Source organism: Odontesthes bonariensis, chromosome 20, assembly GCF_027942865.1.
Source record: "Odontesthes bonariensis isolate fOdoBon6 chromosome 20, fOdoBon6.hap1, whole genome shotgun sequence".
Lineage (NCBI taxonomy): Eukaryota > Metazoa > Chordata > Actinopteri > Atheriniformes > Atherinopsidae > Odontesthes > Odontesthes bonariensis.
The window spans coordinates 4,491,838-4,512,797 of record NC_134525.1 but is presented as its reverse complement, the minus strand read 5'-3'; the positions used below and the strand labels follow the sequence as shown (position 1 = coordinate 4,512,797).

Sequence of the window (20,960 nt, the reverse complement as noted above, 5' to 3'; positions counted from 1 at the left end):
CTCGGCGCACAGCTGGGAGAAGAGGCGAGATTTCAGTGTAATTCACCCGCCTCTGCACAGCCTGATTCAGCACCTCGGTCAACTCCGGGGGCATGGTTTTTGCAACTAATGCCTCTCGGTGCAAAATGCAGTGGTTTGTCACAATATGTGGATTTTGTGCTTTCACCTGAGCAATAAATCCTTTCACTCTCCCCGTCATGCCTGCCGCACCATCTGCGCAAAGACTGACGCACACATTCCAGCTCAGATTGTTCTCTTCTAAATACTTATTGGTAACCCTGAATATTTCTTCTCCCGTTGTATGGCTTTCCATTTCTTTCCAGAAAAAAAAAGTCTCTTTAATAGAGTCACCATCAACATATCTGACGTTTGCCAGAAGTTGGGCTGCGGCCCCACTTATGTCAGTAGATGCGTGCAGTTGTAGGGACAATCTGCCGCTCGCCTGTGGTTTCTCTGTCAAATGTTGCTCAATGTCTCCTGACATGTCGTCGATCCTTCTTTTCATTGTGTTATCAGACGACGGCACTTTGGATAGCTCATCTGGACCCAGCATGACACCTACAATTTTTTTGCAAGCGGGGAGGATGAGTGTCTCCGCTATTGTGTGAGGTTTCTTCTGCTTTGCAATGAGCTCCGCTAGCATGTAACTAGCCTCCATTGCCTTTTCAGACACTTTCACACAATCCAACAAACGGCCTTGCTGCCTCTGGTTCAGATCCCGCGCTCTTTTGAAGTAGGCCAAGTTTCTCTCAACGTGGAAGATGTACAAAAGGTTGTCTCTGTGTGTTTCTTTCTGTTAATAATTGCTGCGCATGTGAATTCCCACCCTGCCAAGGTCCTTGAATGCACCACAAAGACGCAGATCGGTTCAGCGCAAAACATCAGCTGAACCGATCTCTGTGGTGTGTGCGTCCATTAAGCCGTGAGTTATGTTGATTTACTTATGTGTTACACTATGTTGATGTTTGTGTTTATCCGTGAGTCTACTTTGATGACTTAGCAGTAGTTTTGCCATCGGTTTGTATAATATGGGGAACATTTAGCCACAAATGAGTAACGTGGGGCTAGCCGCTAACTAGCTATAGCCTGAAAGGTGTATGTAGCTGTATTGCTCATCTCTTTGGTTTATACATTGCATACTGTATGTTAATTGATCAGTCACAGTGCATGCCCCTCTTTTGTTGCATCTAAGCATAGATTTATTCTCATTCAAGTTTAATTGATTCATGCTGACTTTACATTCCAAACTAATCTTGAGCTGTATTTCAGTTGTTATTTGGTTAGATATATGTAGCTCAGGTGTATTCTTATGTTTAAGTTGTACTTCATTTCCAATCATTCTGTATTATTGTGCTTGTATTGCAGCAACCACACACCCACACCGTGCATAGCATTAGCTAACTTCTCCCGACAGAGGACGCGCTCAGGCTGAGGGCGGTTAGCATCCCCGGCGGTCCAAGTGAAACCATGAGACAGGTAGCTTTCATTATACTGCCTGCTGACAGTTTCCTTCTTTTGTTTTCCTGTGGTGGTGGTGGTGGTGGGCTTTCGGCAGTCTCTGGACTGGTGGCTGGTCGTTTGCTCCGCACAAGAAAGCGCTCCATTTTCTCGCTAGAGTGTTTCTCTGTCTTAATGTTGTTCTTCAGCCTTTGATGTGTCACGCTCCTTTATATTTTTAAAATAATTGTTTTTAGTATAGAATTTCCCTCTGTATTATGAAATGAGTGCATACAAAGTACTGATATAGTAAATTAAAAAAATATTGTTTTTGTGTAGTTGTATATTGCAATAATGATATATGGCTGTCAAAATCCCACGGCACACCGTTTGGGAACCACTGAGCTAGCTAACATGTGCTGTACTGTTGTTAGCTAGCTAACGTGTACTGTACTGTCGTTAGCTAGCTAACCTGTACTGTACTGTCGTTAGCTAGCTAACGTGTACTGTACTGTCGTTAGCTAGCTAACCTGTACTGTACTGTCGTTTGCTAGCTAACCTGTACTGTACTGTCGTTAGCTAGCTAACCTGTACTGTACTGTCGTTAGCTAGCTAACCTGTACTGTACTGTCGTTTGCTAGCTAACCTGTACTGTACTGTCGTTAGCTAGCTAAGCGTCACTGTTGTTAGCTAGCTACGTGTGTGTGTGTGTGTGTGTGTGTGTGTGTGCGCGCGCACGTGCTAGTGCACGTGGAATGAAGGTTTTGACATGCATCATCTTGCAGTTTTTCATTTTGAGAATGGTAAATCATATCCAGTAACACTAACAAATACGAGAATCTTTCCTAAAACAGGCTTTCCTAATTATCGTCCATTTGTTTGAAAGATTTTTTTTTTTCTGTCTTAATTCTTAACGTCATACTAATGTAAAAATGTTTGTTGTACCAGAATGAATCATATTTATCTAACCTCATTAATTGGTCATGTTTGGTAGCTGGCCATGTAAAATATGTAGAATAAATGTAAAATACATGTAAAATAAACATTTTCTCTCCTCTTTCTTTCCTTATTCATTTTCAGCTGTTGGGAGTTTAATGAGAACCCCATCCCTGACAGACTCATCAACTGGCCCATCATCGTACCTGAAAGAAAACGTAAAATACGAAAAGATTGGTGAATGCACAAATTCTCTTAAATCACTCGTACGGACGATTTAAGAACAAATCTGTGCGTACGAACGCTTCTTGCATGAGGCCCATTCTTTGTCCCCTAGTGGTGTACAGCCCACATGGAAACATCAACAAAAATAAAGTATGACTTTTTCTAATGACGGGGTCTCTTTAGGAAAAGTCAGAAAATTTCAAGGTGGAAAAAGATAGTTGAAGGTATTTTTTCTACAGCTAAACATGGTAGTGGCTCACTTTTGACCCGCGAGACAACGGGAGGGTTATTTGTTTCTGTCTCAGAAATGAAAATGAATGAAAATAAGAAAGAATTTGCATTCACTTTTTCCAATTTTCTGAAGGGTTTGATGAACCTGCATCACTGCAAAAAATATTCAGACTTTTTCGTCCCTGGTTTTGTTTCTTAGGCAGCTTTATTAGGTAGATCCATGCAAATTTGTTACAAAAATCTAACTATAGTGTAGTTTTATTGCTAATGCAGTCCAGAAAAAGAACTCCTCATTCATATGTGCTGAATATGCTGCTACCTTTGCTCCCTGGCAGAAATAAGAGGAACTCAAGGGAAAGATCTGACCATCCCCTGCAGTGCTCCTACTTACCTGAACAATCCCTCCCTCCAGTGGACCTTCTCCAACGGCGAGGAGTTTTCCCGCATCATCCCCTACGACAGCCGGTCGGGGCGCAGCATCTCCACGCCGCCATGGGACAACCACATGGAGCTGGACAACTTCAGGGTCCCGTTTGGAGACGGCGCCCTACGACTGATGGACCCCAAACACTTGGAGCACACGGGCAGCTACACCTGCGAGTTCTCCGTGCCGTACAGCTCACACACCGAACGCAGTGAAGTGACCATCCACGGTCCTGAAGGTGAGGTCATGAACCCAACAGCGCAAACATGTTAAAGGATTCGCTCTGTTTTTACTGCTGTGGTGTCCAGAGTCCCCTTTTGTCAGCCGCACATGTGAAACTATGATCTGGGTGGCTGCTGCTGATCCCGTAAAGACTTTGAGAGGTCAGGAAAACCCTGTGTTTGAGACTGATCTGAACAAATTTTAACCCCAGCTATCAGTAGAACATTTGAGAACTTTCACAGCGCCCAGATTCAGACTCCGCCCCTCTTCAGTTGTTGCACAATGGAAAAAAATCAAAGTCTTACCGAGTATATTTGTCTCATTTCTAGTCAAAGTATCTCATTACACTTAATATCAGACACACCTGCCTAACAAGCACCATTTCAGCCAGATATAGGGACTTGTTGGAAGACAATACATCTGGAATGTCTTGTTAAATGAAAAAGTCTTGAAAACAAATTGTTTTGAGTCACATATGAAACAAGCTTTTTTTTGACATTTGAAGAGGTTTTTAAGCTCATTTCAAGATCACTTTTATCTCTTTAGTCCTAAATTTCACATCTTATTTCAAGAAATCTTCACAAGCCGATTTTCACTAGTTCCATTGGCAGATTTATTTTGCTTATTTCAAGCAAAAACGTCTTTTATTTGCTGTTTTTTAACTTATTTTTGGAGGGGCATTTTTTCCAGAGCATGAGGAGCTTCATTTTCTTTGAGATTCTCAGCAGATTGAAAGGACAGAAAACCTTTGGGATTACACTTTTCTTGCATCACAATAACAATCAGAAAATTCTCTGCATGATTGAACTCTTGTTGGACTGCTATAGAATCTCTAAATGAAAGATACGTATTTAAGAAAGTACAAAGGGAAACCCAGAAGTGGATCTGGTCTGTTTGAAGGATTTGAAGTGATTACGGTTATTATAAACCTCTGCTGAAGCAGTCTTTAGGAACACCAACTCTCAGTACTGCAGGCAGCAAACAATTCAAATGGACATTTGTATACTGAGAGACTTCACACTGATTTCATATAATATTTTAGAGTTTAACATTTTTCTTTAGATTATGACAGGAGTATATAATAAAAGCTTCAATGCTCAGCTCCATCCATGGGTTTTTTCTTAATAATCCAAATGGTTCTGGACTGAGCTGCCGAGTAGAATAGTTGAAAGTCTGGTGAGATTTAGCCCTGCTTCTGGGGATGTTTATGCTACAACAGAAATATACCTTTGGATGGAGAGTGCATTTTTTCTTAGAAGTCTGTGTGTGTGTGTGTGTGTGTGTGTGTGTGTGTGTGTTTGTGTGTGTGTGTGTGTTTGTTACCTTTTGCAGATCAGCCAAGAGCATCAGAGGAAAGCTCTTATTGGTGGGTCATCGGTCTGGTGGCTGCACTGCTGGTTCTACCTCTGGCAGGAATGCTGACCTACCTAAAGCTGAGAGGTAAAAGATGTTGAGAGAAAAGATTTTCAATTGCACAGTTGCAACATACATGTACAAGTCACACTGTTTGTTTCTGGTCCCCCTTGTTTTCTGGCTGATTTCTACTTCAGGCTGGCATTTAATGAAAAGGTTCAATCACAAAATGGCTCTCTCCATCTGCAGGAAGAACCTCGAAGCCCAGAAACGACCCAGAAGAGGTGACGGAGCTGAACTTGGTCAAAGGTTGGTCATCAAAACTAAACATCACATGCGCTGATAAAAACAGACACTAGATGGAGCCACAGGTTCACTTCCGCTAGCTCCTGATAAACTGTTTACAAGCCCAACCATTGAAAACAGAGAAAACAAATAACAGAAAGGCTTTTATCATATGACTGTTGAATTATAGTTTGTTTAAACTGCACTGGAAAAAATGCACCTCCAAAAATAAGTAAAAAAAACAACAAATACAAGACGTTTTTGCTTGAAATAAGCAAAAAAATCTGCAAATGGAACTAGTGAAAATCGGCTTGTAAAGATTTCTTGAAATAAGATGTGATATTTGGGACTTTTGGGATAAAAAGTGATCTTGAAATTAGCTTAAAAACCTCTTCAAATGTCAAAAAAAACCTTGTTTTATTTATTTTTATTGACATTTTACGCAGCATCCCAATCTTTTTGGTCTTATTTCATTCATTTTCCTGTTGAACTTTATGGCCTCTGTGTCTCATCCTCTAATGCTAAACATGTTCGCCGTGTTTCAGATGCAGCAGCAGGACAGTAACCTGCACGAGAGCACATGTTCGGCCGTCTGCAGCACCGATGGACGCTCATTCCTCCTCACTGGCACTCGATCACACTGAGCACTATCAGGCACAACAACCTGAAACACCTTAACTAACAAGGCACTAACAAAACACACTTATGAGGAACTGCAAGTTTCTGAGAAACAGAAAAGTCTCATTAGGATTTTATTTTTATTTTTTTCGTAAAAGGATCACAGCTTTGCCTTAAAATGACTTATTTCAGAATGGGCATTCTTTGGATTTTGGAGGAAACCCAGAGGAGCGGCTGTATTTCAGACTCGTCACGCTAACACTGGAACGCAAACTCACAAAGTATAAATGGCTCTCAACATCTTCATGAGGGGTTTCTGAACCCCGACAGTGCCTCTGATCATCTGTAGGTATTTCAGAAACTCTCTGGGGAATATTTCCTTGTAAAGATCCCAGCGGATGAATCTACATTTCACAGGGACGAACCAGCGCTGGAATTCTCCTGCAAAATCAGTTTCTGGCCTTAAAAGGTTGCTGCTCTTCTAAAAAAAAAAAACAGAGATGAACTGCCTGAAATAAATCATGTTCCTGCTCAAAATGTGGTGGATGACTTTAAGGACTGGTAATATAGGACAGTCATAAAGCCAAATTGATCTGCATTTATGTTTAATGCTGTATATTTGAGCCAACAGGAAGTGGTGAGTAACACATCCTTCGAGGTGGATTAGTCAGTACTAGTCTGTCTGTTTTCCCTGATTTTTCTCCTCCCAATGGTGAATCTTTTCAACATGTAAAAACCTCTTTGGCTCGCTCTTAAAATTGTCTGTAGTTTCCAGGGAGAGACGCAACAAGTTGCACCATAAAGCCTATAACAAGGAGTTGGTGTGGTTATTGTTACCAATGCTTGAAAACTGGTTGTTGTTGTTTTTTTCTCTCAATGTCAAGAAGCTTTGCATGGACATCACTACTGTGTGTCCTTGAATACGACACCAAGGATAGTTTAGGTAAGAGTGACTTCCTGTACTGTCCACCATTAACATAAATGAACTTTTCCAGGATTTTCCATGAGGTGAAACGTTGCCTGGGCATTTATTCCTGGATCATAAAGATAATTTGATCAGTAAATCATTGTTTGATGTGGAGAGCTTATTGTTTTATAAGACAAAGCACAGAATTTCTACTTATGTGGGCAACATGTTTCATCATGTCAAGTGTCATAATTAAATAAATGCTATTAAAAACGACTAAGAATCCAACTTACTGAGTCTTTTTCTGTGAACTTTCAGTCTGTAGGTGATTGCTCTCTTTAGCTAATGTTTAAACTTCACTGTGGGAGCTGTTACAAATATAAGGACTGATATATTAGGACTATTAGAAATGAAGTTTGAATTCATTTAGATCGGCCAGTGTTAGCTGCAACATGCTCCAGCACCATAGTAACCCTGAATTTGATCAAGTGTGTGGGAAGATGGACAGATGAGAGAGTTTGTTGTTTATACTGATCACTTTCAAATGTGCAGCGGCAACTTTGCATTATATTACATATAATATGTGTCATATATTACAAAATATTACATTATTGTTTATAAAGAATGTTTATGAAATAGTTGTTTGCCGATATTAAATTGTAAACATCAAAACAATAAACCGTTTGCGACACAAAAATCTTATTAATTCAATTGTACTTCAAGATGATGTCATACCTTTGGCACTTTTAGGTTAAGATTGTTTGTATTTGTTTTATGATAGTTTGCTTGTGTTATTACGATTATTATTATTATTTAATAATAATCAGATTAATAATGGAGATGCTTTTCTAAATAACAAAATCACCTGCTGAGATTTTTTCTGCCTTTTTCATGTCAATGTTTTGTTAGCCAGTAGATGGCAGCAGTGGCTTTGATATTTCAATAATAAGGGTTTTCAAACAGAACAAACAAAAGCCACAGAAAGGTTTGATTCCCAGCTTGGACCTTTCTGTGTGGAGTTTGCATGTTCTCCCCGTGTAAGCGTGGGTTCTCTGGCTTCCTGGGAGTGAGTGTGAGTGTGACCCTGGACTGGCAACCAGATCTTTTTTTTGAGTGTGTAGATGATATTGTGAAAGGCAATAATACATAAAACAATTAAATTTATGAGAGATCTTTTTTAAATAATGCTCTTAAGATTTAATTCAAAATATATTATAAATAAATACCCATAAAGTAAAGCATAACTGTGTTTATGTCAAAGTTCTCTAAACAAAACAGTTAATTGATTCATGATGTTCAACTGGTTTCTCTGATGAACAAGTGCAATGATGTGTCTTATTGCAAATAAAGAAAATGAAGTAGGAGAGCTGAATATTCACTCACATTTATTTAGTTTAAAGGTAAAGAACAAGCAGGTAAATCAGACATGACTTTAATAATCACAGAATCATGAGTACAACAAAATAAACATGTTTCTCAGCAGAAACAACCAAATCAGTGTAATCCCACTGTGCTGTGTATATGTGCATGCAAGTGCGTTCATAAAATACTCTCTGTAGTTTATCATGCAATATTTAAAAAAACTTATTTTATCTTATTGATCTTTAAAAGGTCTTTTAAATTGAAGGATTTTCAAATGCAATGCTAAGCACAAATCTTCTCCTTTAAGAAGGTTGGATGAAGCTCAGTAATGTGAGGTGGATAAATCACTATGGAGGAGACACTTCTGGTCGCTTCCTTCCCGGTGAAAGTTTGTGACGTCTGCCACAGCATTCGCTAACTTTTTAAAAAAAGGATCATTGTTTAAATTGCTCAGAGCCAACGTATTAAAAAGGCTGCTAGCTTAGACATCACTTGCATCTACATATTATACACGTGTAGTTTTACAGTTACTCTTATTGCTGAATGGATGATAAAATTACAACATATGGGAAAAGAAAGACAGTTAGATCAAATCTAATTGCTTTTGTGACTTTGTCAGTTCAATTTAATAACAAGAAACATTAATAGTAAATACTTTTCTATCACCATCATCATGTATTACTTTGTAAGGAATACATTCTATCAATAAGTCATTTTCTACACCACAAAGCTAAATCCTAACATATTGAATACCACGATTATAAAATACGAGAAACCGCCATGATTATTGGCTTCTTATCAAATTAACATTATATCTACCAGAACTAAACTATGTTTTATTATCAGCATATCACACTCTCAGTATAATAGATACCACATATTTCCCCCATAACAATCAACAGCTCAAGGTTTCCTCAATTTTGACTAATAAATGATTTAAAGCAATGCTGTACTCCCCCTCTGTCTACGCGGTGTGTTATAACTTTGCCGAACCTCCTCTGTTTGCTTACAAAGGTAGCAAACAAAATCTTTCTAGGTCTTGATTATGAGTCTAGACAATCCACCATGGTCATTTATTCTCTTGCAAGAATCAAATGAAAAAGTAAGATGCGTTGGATCAGAGCCATCATGAATTCTTCATCCATGTCACCTCGCCCCATTTTCTGAGCTAACTCTACCTCTTTATACATTGCATCTGTGTAATGTGTCCCCCCGTTTGCTGCCACCACGTTGTCGACCATCTCCAGAAGTTGCGTTACCTGTTTTCTGTCCTTGCTCATGTTGTCAAAGACTAGGAACCTTCCGCCACAACGTTGGATAACTCGTTGAAGCCCCGGGTCACCTTCACGTACATATTCCTGTATGGTCATGGTTCCAAGATCACCACCACGGGTAAACAGCACAATCATGAACTGGTTGGCTTTTGGACCAAACAGCTCCTGTAGTGCTTCCACAGAGTTCTTCTCTTCTTTGGTGAATCGGCCAACTTGGATCACCAGCAGGAAGACATGTGGACCAGGACAGGAGACTTTGACACATTTCACTATTTCTCTTTTTATGAAATCTGCCGTTTTGGAAGTGTCCAGGATCCCTGGCGTGTCAACCACACTAACTGCTCTGTTACCCCAGAGAGCGACTCCTTTTTCACAGGCTTCTGTCACTGAACTTGCAGCGGGACTAGATTTGAATTTCGTTTCTCCAAGAATGGTGTTTCCAACTGCACTTTTGCCCACAGCAGTTTTTCCAATCATCACAATTCTCAAATCAAGACCTGCAAGACAATGGACAAACTCAGTTTAAATTCTCTTACAGTGTGACTTGGTTGTTGTATAAATACCTGACTGAATGTTAGTTCATTATTTTAAAATGCAAATGACTTGTACAGATGGGGGGAAAATCTTACCTTACTTAATTCAATGATAAAGAAGAGAAGAAGAGACTACATTTCCCATCATGCCTGTGTGTGGCAGAGGAAAAGCCGAAGGAGGTGAAGCAGCGGCAGCAGCAGGAGCAGCAGCCCCAGCGAGGACTTCCCAGCCAGCCGGGGCAGAGCTGTTGTGTGTGAATGAAAAGGCAGTTTGAAGCCTTTTCCCGCTCTGCTGGCGCAACCGTGAGTCAGAGGGGCGCGAGCTCAGAGGGACATAAATAGAGCGAGCGGCTGGCGAAGACCCTGCCGCACGCGCGGGGGCGTGTCCCTTCGCGGGATGTAGCGTAATGTGCCTCCACTTCGTCTCGGCAAATCGCTACATCTCGCTCCGAATCTCTTTCTTTCTTCCTCCTCCTCTCCCTCTTTTTTTCTCCTCTTTCTCTCTCTCCCCCTCTTTTTTTTCTCCTCTCCTCCTCCTCTTCTTCCTCCTCTCCTCTCCTCTCCTCTCCTCTCCTTTCTCTCCTTTCTCTCCCTCTCCTTTCTCTCCCTCTCCCTCTCCTCTCCTTTCTCTCCCTCTCCCTCTCCCTCCAAGCTCAAACAGCTGGTGTTTCTCAACGCTCTTTGAGTGGCTTAATACAGTCAGTTCTTCCTCTCGAGTGGTTGACATGTTTTTTATCCTTCAGAGTTTCATACTTTCATTTAATAGCGCCGTATTGGATCACTGTATGGTGGCCCCCCCCCCTTTTTTTGGTGATGAAGCTGCTTTGATACTGTTTCGTGTTGTGGTGGCTGTTGGTATTTCTAACTGTTGAATTGATCTGAAGTTGTTTTTGTGGAAGTGGTGCTATTTTGTGACCATTGAACTGGTTGTAATAAAACTTTGATTTATAAAGCATTGTCATGCAGCATTTTTACTCATCATAAGGGCTTAACAATGTCAATAATGAAACAAAACGTTATAAAATGAGGTTTAAGCTATTAATTAATTGATAATGTAAATATATATGGGACCGGTTAGGGTTAGGGTTAGGGTTAGGGTTAGAGTTAGGGTTAGAGTTGGGGTTGGGGTTAAGGCTGGGGTTAGAGTTAGAGTTAGGGTTAAGGCTGGGATTAGAGTTAGGGTTAGGGTTAAGGCTGGGGTTAGGGTTAGGGCTGGGGCTAGGGGCCTGCCAGGTGAGTGTTTAAACTTGTAGCACCCACAGTTGCAGATATGCAACAAGCTTTTTATGTATTTACATTATACTTCGATTTACATGACATTATTTGAAATTTGAAATTTCAAATTTCAAATTGAGTTTGAACTTGTTTTGACTGAAGGAATTCCTTTTATAGCAAAAATCCGTATTTCGTCTTAACTCCGCAAAAGAAGGCTATTCCTGTGTTTCTTTCTCAATAAAAGGTCATTTAAAGGGGTTTATGCGTGGGACCTACTTCGAATGGATACATATGAAGGACAAAGGAGTTTGAACTTGTTTTGACTGAAGGAATGCCTTTTATAGCAAAAATCCGTATTTCGTCTTCACTCCGCAAAAGAAGGCTATTCCTGTGTTTCTTTCTCCAAAAAGGTCATTTAAAGGGCTTTATGCGTGGAACCTACTTCGAATGGATACATATGAAGGACAAAGGAGTTTGAACTTGTTTTGACTGAAGGAATTCCTTTTATAGCAAAAATCCGTATTTCGTCTTAACTCCGCAAAAGAAGGCTATTCCTGTGTTTCTTTCTCCAAAAAGGTCATTTAAAGGGCTTTATGCGTGGAACCTACTTCGAATGGATACATATGAAGGACAAAGGAGTTTGAACTTGTTTTGACTGAAGGAATTCCTTTTATAGCAAAAATCCGTATTTCGTCTTCACTCCGCAAAAGAAGGCTATTCCTGTGTTTCTTTCTCAATAAAAGGTCATTTAAAGGGCTTTATGCGTGGAACCTACTTCGAATGGATACATATGAAGGACAAAGGAGTTTGAACTTGTTTTGACTGAAGGAATTCCTTTTATAGCAAAAATCCGTATTTCGTCTTAACTCCGCAAAAGAAGGCTATTCCTGTGTTTCTTTCTCCAAAAAGGTCATTTAAAGGGCTTTATGCGTGGAACCTACTTCGAAAGGATACATATGAAGGACAAAGGAGTTTGAACTACAGAAGAGACGTGTCTAAGTGTGCGTTTGTGTGTGTGCACGTGCGTATGCATGTGTGTGTGTGTGTTTGTGCATGTTTGCGTGTGCATGTGTGCTGGTGTGTGTTTGTGCGTAAACGTACGTGCATGTGCATGTGTACATGTGCACGTGCACACACGTGACAGACTCCTCCCCCTGAGACATAGTCTCCTCCCCCTAAGACAGAGACTCCACCCCCCTAAGATAGAAACTCCACCCCTAAGACAGAGACTCCTCCCCCTAAGACAGAGACTCCACCCCTTGATACAGAGACTCCTCCCCCTTATACATAGACTCCTCCCCCTAAGACATAGACTCCTCCCCCTAAAACAGATACTCCTCCCCCTTATACATAGACTCCTCCCCCTGATACATAGACTCCTCCCCCTAAGACAGAGACTCCTCCCCCTTATACATAGACTCCTCCCCTAAGACAGAGACCCCTCCCCCTAAAACAGAGACTCCTCCCCCTAAGACAGAGACTCCACCCCTTGATACATAGACTCCTCCTCCTAAAACAGAGACTCCTCCCCCTGATACAGAGACCCCTCCCCTAAAACAGAGACTCCTCCCCCTAAGACAGAGACTCCACCCCTTGATACAGAGACTCCTCCCCCTTATACATAGACTCCTCCCCCTGATACAGAGACTCCTCCCCCTTATACATAGACTCCTCCCCCTAAAACAGAGACTCCTCCCCTAAGACAAAGACTCCTCCCCCTAAAACAGAGACTCCTCCCCCTAAAACAGAGACTCCACCCCTGATACAGAGACTCCTCCCCCTTATACATAGACTCCTCCCCTAAGACAGAGACTCCACCCCTTGATACATAGACTCCACCCCCTAAGACAAAGACTCCTCCCCCTAAAACAGAGACTCCATCCCTGATACAGAGACTCCACCCCTTGATACTGAGACTCCTCCCCCTTATACATAGACTCCTCCCCCTAAAACAGAGACTCCTCCCCTAAGACAAAGACTCCTCCCCCTAAAACAGAGACTCCTCCCCCTAAAACAGAGACTCCACCCCATGACAGAGACTCCTCCCCCTTATACATAGACTCCTCCCCCTAAAACAGAGACTCCTCCCCTAAGACAAAGACTCCTCCCCCTAAAACAGAGACTCCTCCCCCTAAAACAGAGACCCCACCCCATGACAGAGACTCCTCCCCCTGATACATAGACTCCTCCCCCTAAAACAGAGACTCCTCCCCTAAGACAAAGACTCCTCCCCCTTATACATAGACTCCTCCCCCTAAAACAGAGACTCCTCCCCTAAGACAGAGACTCCTCCCCCTGATACAGAGACTCCACCCCATGACAGAGACTCCTCCCCCTGATACAGAGACTCCTCCCCCTTATACATAGACTCCTCCCCCTAAAACAGAGACTCCTCCCCTAAGACAAAGACTCCTACCCCTAAAACAGAGACTCCACCCCTGATACAGAGACTCCTCCCCCTTATACATAGACTCCTCCCCTAAGACAGAGACTCCACCCCTTGATACATAGACTCCACCCCCTAAGACAAATACTCCTCCCCCTAAAACAGAGACTCCATCCCTGATACAGAGACTCCACCCCTTGATACTGAGACTCCTCCCCCTTATACATAGACTCCTCCCCCTAAAACAGAGACTCCTCCCCTAAGACAAAGACTCCTCCCCCTAAAACAGAGACTCCTCCCCCTAAAACAGAGACTCCACCCCATGACAGAGACTCCTCCCCCTTATACATAGACTCCTCCCCCTAAAACAGAGACTCCTCCCCCTAAAACAGAGACTCCACCCCTGATACAGAGACTCCTCCCCTTATACATAGACTCTTCCCCTAAGACAGAGACTCCACCCCTTGATACATAGACTGCACCCCCTAAGACAAAGACTCCTCCCCCTAAAACAGAGACTCCATCCCTGATACAGAGACTCCACCCCTTGATACTGAGACTCCTCCCCCTTATACATAGACTCCTCCCCCTAAAACAGAGACTCCTCCCCTAAGACAAAGACTCCTCCCCCTAAAACAGAGACTCCTCCCCCTAAAACAGAGACTCCACCCCATGACAGAGACTCCTCCCCCTTATACATAGACTCCTCCCCCTGATACAGAGACCCCTCCCCCTACAACAGAGACTCCACCCCTGATACAGAGACTCCTCCCCTTATACATAGACTCTTCCCCTAAGACAGAGACTCCACCCCTTGATACATAGACTGCACCCCCTAAGACAAAGACTCCTCCCCCTAAAACAGAGACTCCACCCCTGATACAGAGACTCCACCCCTTGATACTGAGACTCCTCCCCCTAAAACAGAGACTCCTCCCCTAAGACAAAGACTCCTCCCCCTAAAACAGAGACTCCACCCCATGACAGAGACTCCTCCCCCTGATACATAGACTCCTCCCCCTAAGACAGAGACTCCTCCCCTAAGATAGAGACTCCACCCCTTGATACATAGACTCCACCCCCTAAGACAGAGACTCCACCCCTTGATACATAGACTCCACCCCCTAAGACAGAGACTCCACCCCTTGATACATAGACTCCACCCCCTAAGACAAAGACTCCTCCCCCTAAAACAGAGACTCCACCCCTTGATACTGAGACTCCTCCCCCTTATACATAGACTCCTCCCCCTAAAACAGAGACTCCTCCCCTAAGACAAAGACTCCTCCCCCTAAAACAGAGACTCCTCCCCCTAAAACAGAGACTCCACCCCATGACAGAGACTCCTCCCCCTTATACATAGACTCCTCCCCCTAAAACAGAGACTCCTCCCCCTAAAACAGAGACTCCACCCCTGATACAGAGACTCCTCCCCTTATACATAGACTCTTCCCCTAAGACAGAGACTCCACCCCTTGATACATAGACTGCACCCCCTAAGACAAAGACTCCTCCCCCTAAAACAGAGACTCCACCCCTGATACAGAGACTCCACCCCTTGATACTGAGACTCCTCCCCCTTATACATAGACTCCTCCCCTAAGACAAAGACTCCTCCCCCTAAAACAGAGACTCCACCCCATGACAGAGACTCCTCCCCCTGATACATAGACTCCTCCCCCTAAAACAGAGACTCCTCCCCTAAGACAAAGACTCCTCCCCCTAAAACAGAGACTCCACCCCATGACAGAGACTCCTCCCCCTGATACATAGACTCCTCCCCCTAAGACAGAGACTCCTCCCCTAAGATAGAGACTCCACCCCTTGATACATAGACTCCACCCCCTAAGACAGAGACTCCACCCCTTGATACATAGACTCCACCCCCTAAGACAGAGACTCCACCCCTTGATACATAGACTCCACCCCCTAAGACAAAGACTCCTCCCCCTAAAACAGAGACTCCACCCCTTGATACTGAGACTCCTCCCCCTTATACATAGACTCCTCCCCCTAAAACAGAGACTCCTCCCCTAAGACAGAGACTCCTCCCCCTGATACAGAGACTCCACCCCATGACAGAGACTCCTCCCCCTGATACATAGACTCCTCCCCCTAAGACAGAGACTCCTCCCCCCTTATACATAGACTCCTCCCCTATGACAGAGACTCCTCCCCCTTATACATAGACTCCTCCCCCTGATACAGAGACCCCTCCCCCTACAACAGAGACTCCTCCCCCTGATACAGAGACCCCTCCCCCTAAAACAGAGACTCCTCCCCTTGATACATAGACTCCTCCCCCTAAAACAGAGACTCCTCCCCTTGATACATAGACTCCTCCTCCTAAAACAGAGACTCCTCCCCCTGATACATAGACTCCTCCCCCTAAGACAGAGACTCCACCCCATGACAGAGACTCCTCCCCCTAAAACAGAGACTCCTCCCCCTAAAACAGAGACTCCTCCCCCTAAGACAGAGACTCCACCCCTTGATACATAGACTCCTCCTCCTAAAACAGAGACTCCTCCCCCTGATACAGAGACCCCTCCCCCTAAAACAGAGACTCCTCCCCTAAGACAAAGACTCCTCCCCCTAAAACAGAGACTCCTCCCCCTAAAACAGAGACTCCACCCCATGACAGAGACTCCTCCCCCTGATACATAGACTCCTCCCCCTAAGACAGAGACTCCTCCCCTAAGACAGAGACTCCACCCCTTGATACATAGACTCCACCCCCTAAGACAGAGACTCCACCCCCTAAGACAAAGACTCCTCCCCCTAAAACAGAGACTCCACCCCTGATACAGAGACTCCACCCCTTGATACTGAGACTCCTCCCCCTTATACATAGACTCCTCCCCCTAAAACAGAGACTCCTCCCCTAAGACAGAGACTCCTCCCCCTGATACAGAGACTCCACCCCATGACAGAGACTCCTCCCCCTGATACATAGACTCCTCCCCCTAAGACAGAGACTCCTCCCCTAAGACAGAGATTCCACACCTTGATACATAGACTCCACCCCCTAAGACAGAGACTCCTCCCCCTTATACATAGACTCCTCCCCCTGATTCAGAGACTCCTCCCCTAAGACAGAGACTCCTCCCCCCTTATACATAGACTCCTCCCCTATGACAGAGACTCCTCCCCCTGATACATAGACTCCTCCCCCTAAAACAGAGACTCCTCCCCTAAGACAAAGACTCCTCCCCCTAAAACAGAGACTCCTCCCCCTAAAACAGAGACTCCACCCCATGACAGAGACTCCTCCCCCTGATACATAGACTCCTCCCCCTAAGACAGAGACTCCTCCCCTAAGACAGAGACTCCACCCCTTGATACATAGACTCCACCCCCTAAGACAGAGACTCCACCCCTTGATACATAGACTCCACCCCCTAAGACAAAGACTCCTCCCCCTAAAACAGAGACTCCACCCCTGATACAGAGACTCCACCCCTTGATACTGAGACTCCTCCCCCTTATACATAGACTCCTCCCCCTAAAACAGAGACTCCTCCCCTAAGACAGAGACTCCTCCCCCTGATACAGAGACCCCTCCCCCTAAAACAGAGACTCCTCCCCTAAGACAGAGACTCCTCCCCCTGATACAGAGACTCCACCCCATGACAGAGACTCCTCCCCCTGATACATAGACTCCTCTCCCTAAGACAGAGACTCCTCCCCTAAGACAGAGACTCCACACCTTGATACATAGACTCCACCCCTTAAGACAGAGACTCCTCCCCCTTATACATAGACTCCTCCCCCTGATACAGAGACTCCTCCCCTAAGACAGAGACTCCTCCCCCCTTATACATAGACTCCTCCCCTATGACAGAGACTCCTCCCCCTTATACATAGACTCCTCCCCCTGATACAGAGACCCCTCCCCCTAAAACAGAGACTCCTCCCCTAAGACAGAGACTCCACCCCTTGATACATAGACTCCTCCTCCTAAAACAGAGACTCCTCCCCCTGATACAGAGACCCCTCCCCCTAAAACAGAGACTCCTCCCCTTGATACATAGACTCCTCCTCCTAAAACAGAGACTCCTCCCCCTGATACATAGACTCCTCCCCCTAAGACAGAGACTCCACCCCATGACAGAGACTCCTCCCCCTAAAACAGAGACTCCTCCCCCTAAGACAGAGACTCCACCCCTTGATACATACTCCCTAGGAAGAGACTCCTCCCCCTAAGACTCCTCCCCCAAGAAAGAGACTCCACCCCTAAGACAGAGACTCCTCCCCCCTGATACAGAGACTCCTCCCCCTGACAAAGAGACTCCTCCCCCTAATACAGAGACTCCTCCCCTTGATACAGAGACTCCTCCTTCCTTAGGCATAGACTCCTCGTGTATGTGTGAACGTGCTAGTGCATGTGTGTGCACGTGCTAGTGCACGTGCGTGTGCACGTGCTTGTGCATTTGTGTGCGTGCACGTGCGTGTTCATGTGTGTGTGTGTGCACGTGCGTGTGCACGTGCGTGCAAGTGTGTGTGCATGTGCGTGTGCATGTTTGTGTGCGCACGTGCGTGTGCATGTGTGTGCACATGCGTGTGCATGTGTGTGCACGTGCGTGTGCATGTGTGTGGACGTTCTAGTGCACGTGCCTGTTCATGTGTGTGCGTGTGCATGTGTGTGTGGACGTGCTAGTGCACGTGTGTTTGTGTGCATGTGCATGTGCATGTGTGTGCACGTGGTAGTGCACGAGCGTGTGCATGTGTGTGTGTGCACATGCTAGTGCACGTCTGTGCATGTGCGTGTGCATGTGTGTGTGTGTGTGCATGTGTGTGTACGTGCGTGTGCATGTGTCTGAGCACGTTTGTGTGCAAGTGCATGTGTGTAAGCACGTTCGTGTGTACGTGCTAGTGCATTTGTGTGTGTGCACGTGCTAGTGCATGTGTGTTTGTGCACGTGCGTGTGCACGTGTGTGTGCACGTGCGTGCAAGTGTGTGTGCATGTGTGTAAGCACGTTCGTGTGCACGTGCTAGTGCATGTGTGTGCACGTGCGTGTGCACGTGCGTGTGCATGTGTGTGTGCACATGCTAGTGCACGTGTGTGCTTGTGCGTGTGCATGTGTGTGTGTGCACGTGCGTGTGCACGTGCTAGTGTACGTGTGTGTGCACGTGCGCGCGCGCGCGTGTGCATGTGTGTGTGCACATGCGTGTGCATGTGTGTGCGCGTGCGTGTGCATGTGTGCGTGCACGTGCGTGTGCATGTGTCTGAGCACGTTTGTGTGTGTGCAAGTGCGTCTGCATGTGTGTAAGCACGTTCGTGTGTACGTGCTAGTGCATTTGTGTGTGTGCACGTGCTAGTGCACGTGTGTTTGTGCACGTGCGTGTGTGTATACGTGCTAGTGCATTTGTTTGTATGCACGTGCGTGTGCACGTGTGTGTGCACGTGCGTGCAAGTGCGTGTGCATGTGTGTTTGTGCACGTGCGTGTGCACGTGTGTGTGCACGTGCGTACAATTGCGTGTGCATGTGTGTAAGCACGTTCGTGTGCACGTGCTAGTGCATGTGTGTGTGCACGTGCGTGTGCATGTGTGTGCACGTGCGTGTGCATGTGTGTGCACGTGCGTGTGCATGTGTGTGGACGTGCTAGTGCACGTGCGTGTTCATGTGTGTGCGTGTGCATGTGTGTGTGCACGTGCTAGTGCACGTGTGTTTGTGTGCGTGTGCATGTGCATGTGTGTGCACGTGGTAGTGCACGAGCGTGTGCATGTGTGTGTGCACATGCTAGTGCACGTCTGTGCATGTGCGTGTGCACGTGTGTGTGTGTGTGCATGTGTGTGTGTGCACGTGCGCGTGTGTGTGCACGTGCTAGTGTACGTACGTGTGTGTGCACGTGCGTGTGCACGTGTGTGCACGTGTGTGCGCGCGTGCGTGTGCATGTGTGTGTGCACGTGCGTGTGCATGTGTGTGCACGTGCTAGTTCATGTTTGTGTGCACGTACGTGTGCATGTGTGTTTGAACGTGCACGTGTTTTTGTGCACGTGCTAGTGCATTTGTGTTTGTGCACGTGCATATGTGTGCACGTGTGTGTGCATGTGCGTGTGCACGTGTGTGTGCAAATATCTGTAAATGTGCATAATTATTTTCTAATGCCAAAAAAATGTGACAAAGACAATTATATTACTCGTGAAATGTTTATTTACGAAATATTTATTTTTTAAAAATTGAAACTTGATCAAATTAGGCTTCATCAAAGCAACAACACACTCATAACCAGACAGGTTACAAAATCAAATATTATGCAAAGGAAACTCAGAACGCATAAATTCAGCACAGAGAACTGCCAATGCAATGAAGCTGCACTGCCCATGAACTATAAATGATAAAAGTAACATTTCAGTAATCAGCATTGAAACGTGCTATTGTAAATATTTTTGCCTACTTCCAATTAGTGAGATACATGTGCCTGTCGGGGCGCGCAGGTTTCTTTAATCCTCGGTGGCACTGAGGACAGGGCCACTCGCAAGTCCTGTTCAACCGAGAGCCGCGACCTCCTGTTGTTCTTCATGTGAACTAGAGAGGAGAACGCCAACTCACACAGGCAGGTAGCGGGGAAAAGAAGCCGTTGCTCAATGGCGTGGTTGGACAAGCTCCGATGCAGAAGCCAACCAAAACTGATCCAGAGGGAGCCCACTACATTTGAGTTTCAGTGTGCGGTCCACACGGAGCTCTGCGCACTCCTCTCTCTCTCTCTTTCATAGTGAGCTTTTCTGTTGAGGATTCCTGGTTGAATGGGTCTCGGATCCAATCATAGTCCTCGATGTCAGCCACACGTGGAAAATAGCGCTCAAACCTGTCTTTTAAGGTCTTAAGGTGTTCGGCACATACAGCGCGCTCCATAGCTGCCTGTGGCGCAGCTGATGCCAGCGGGAACATCTCCATGGAGCCCTGTCCCAAAGAATCATTTTGCCCATAAACCCCCCACAGAATCTTGTCTGTGGATGATAAAATATTTTCATTCCTGCCCTGAAGCTTGGCGTTCAACTCGTTCAGATGTCCAAATATGTCCGCAAGGTGAGCCAGCCTGGCGCTCCGCCTCTCATCCGCGAGCTTGTCCTTATGTGGGACAGCGTGTTCAGGTGAACATTCAAAAAGCTCTTCCCGAAGTTCATAAAGACGGGATAGGACTTTCCCTCGTGACAGCCAGCGCACCTCTGTGTGGAGGATCAGGTTTTGGTGGTCGGCTCCCATCTCGGCGCACAGCTGGGAGAAGAGGCGAGATTTCAGTGTAATTCACCCGCCTCTGCACAGCCTGATTCAGCACCTCGGTCAACTCCGGGGGCATGGTTTTTGCAACTAATGCCTCTCGGTGCAAAATGCAGTGGTTTGTCACAATATGTGGATTTTGTGCTTTCACCTGAGCAATAAATCCTTTCACTCTCCCCGTCATGCCTGCCGCACCATCTGCGCAAAGACTGACGCACACATTCCAGCTCAGATTGTTCTCTTCTAAATACTTATTGGTAACCCTGAATATTTCTTCTCCCGTTGTATGGCTTTCCATTTCTTTCCAGAAAAAAAAAGTCTCTTTA

At 45.2% G+C, this 20,960-nt stretch overlaps 1 protein-coding gene across 1 annotated transcript; it reads right to left on the bottom strand.

Moving 5' to 3' along the window:
* Positions 1 to 9,073: 9,073 nt before the first annotated feature.
* LOC142370478 (GTPase IMAP family member 4-like) lies at positions 9,074 to 20,619 on the bottom strand. Its single transcript, XM_075453054.1, has 2 exons — positions 20,091 to 20,619; positions 9,074 to 9,771 (listed from the first exon to the last, which is right to left on the bottom strand). The coding sequence occupies exons 1-2, from the start codon at positions 20,617 to 20,619 to the stop codon at positions 9,074 to 9,076; spliced, it is 1,227 nt and encodes a 408-aa protein (XP_075309169.1).
* Between the last annotated feature and the right edge of the window lie 341 nt (positions 20,620 to 20,960).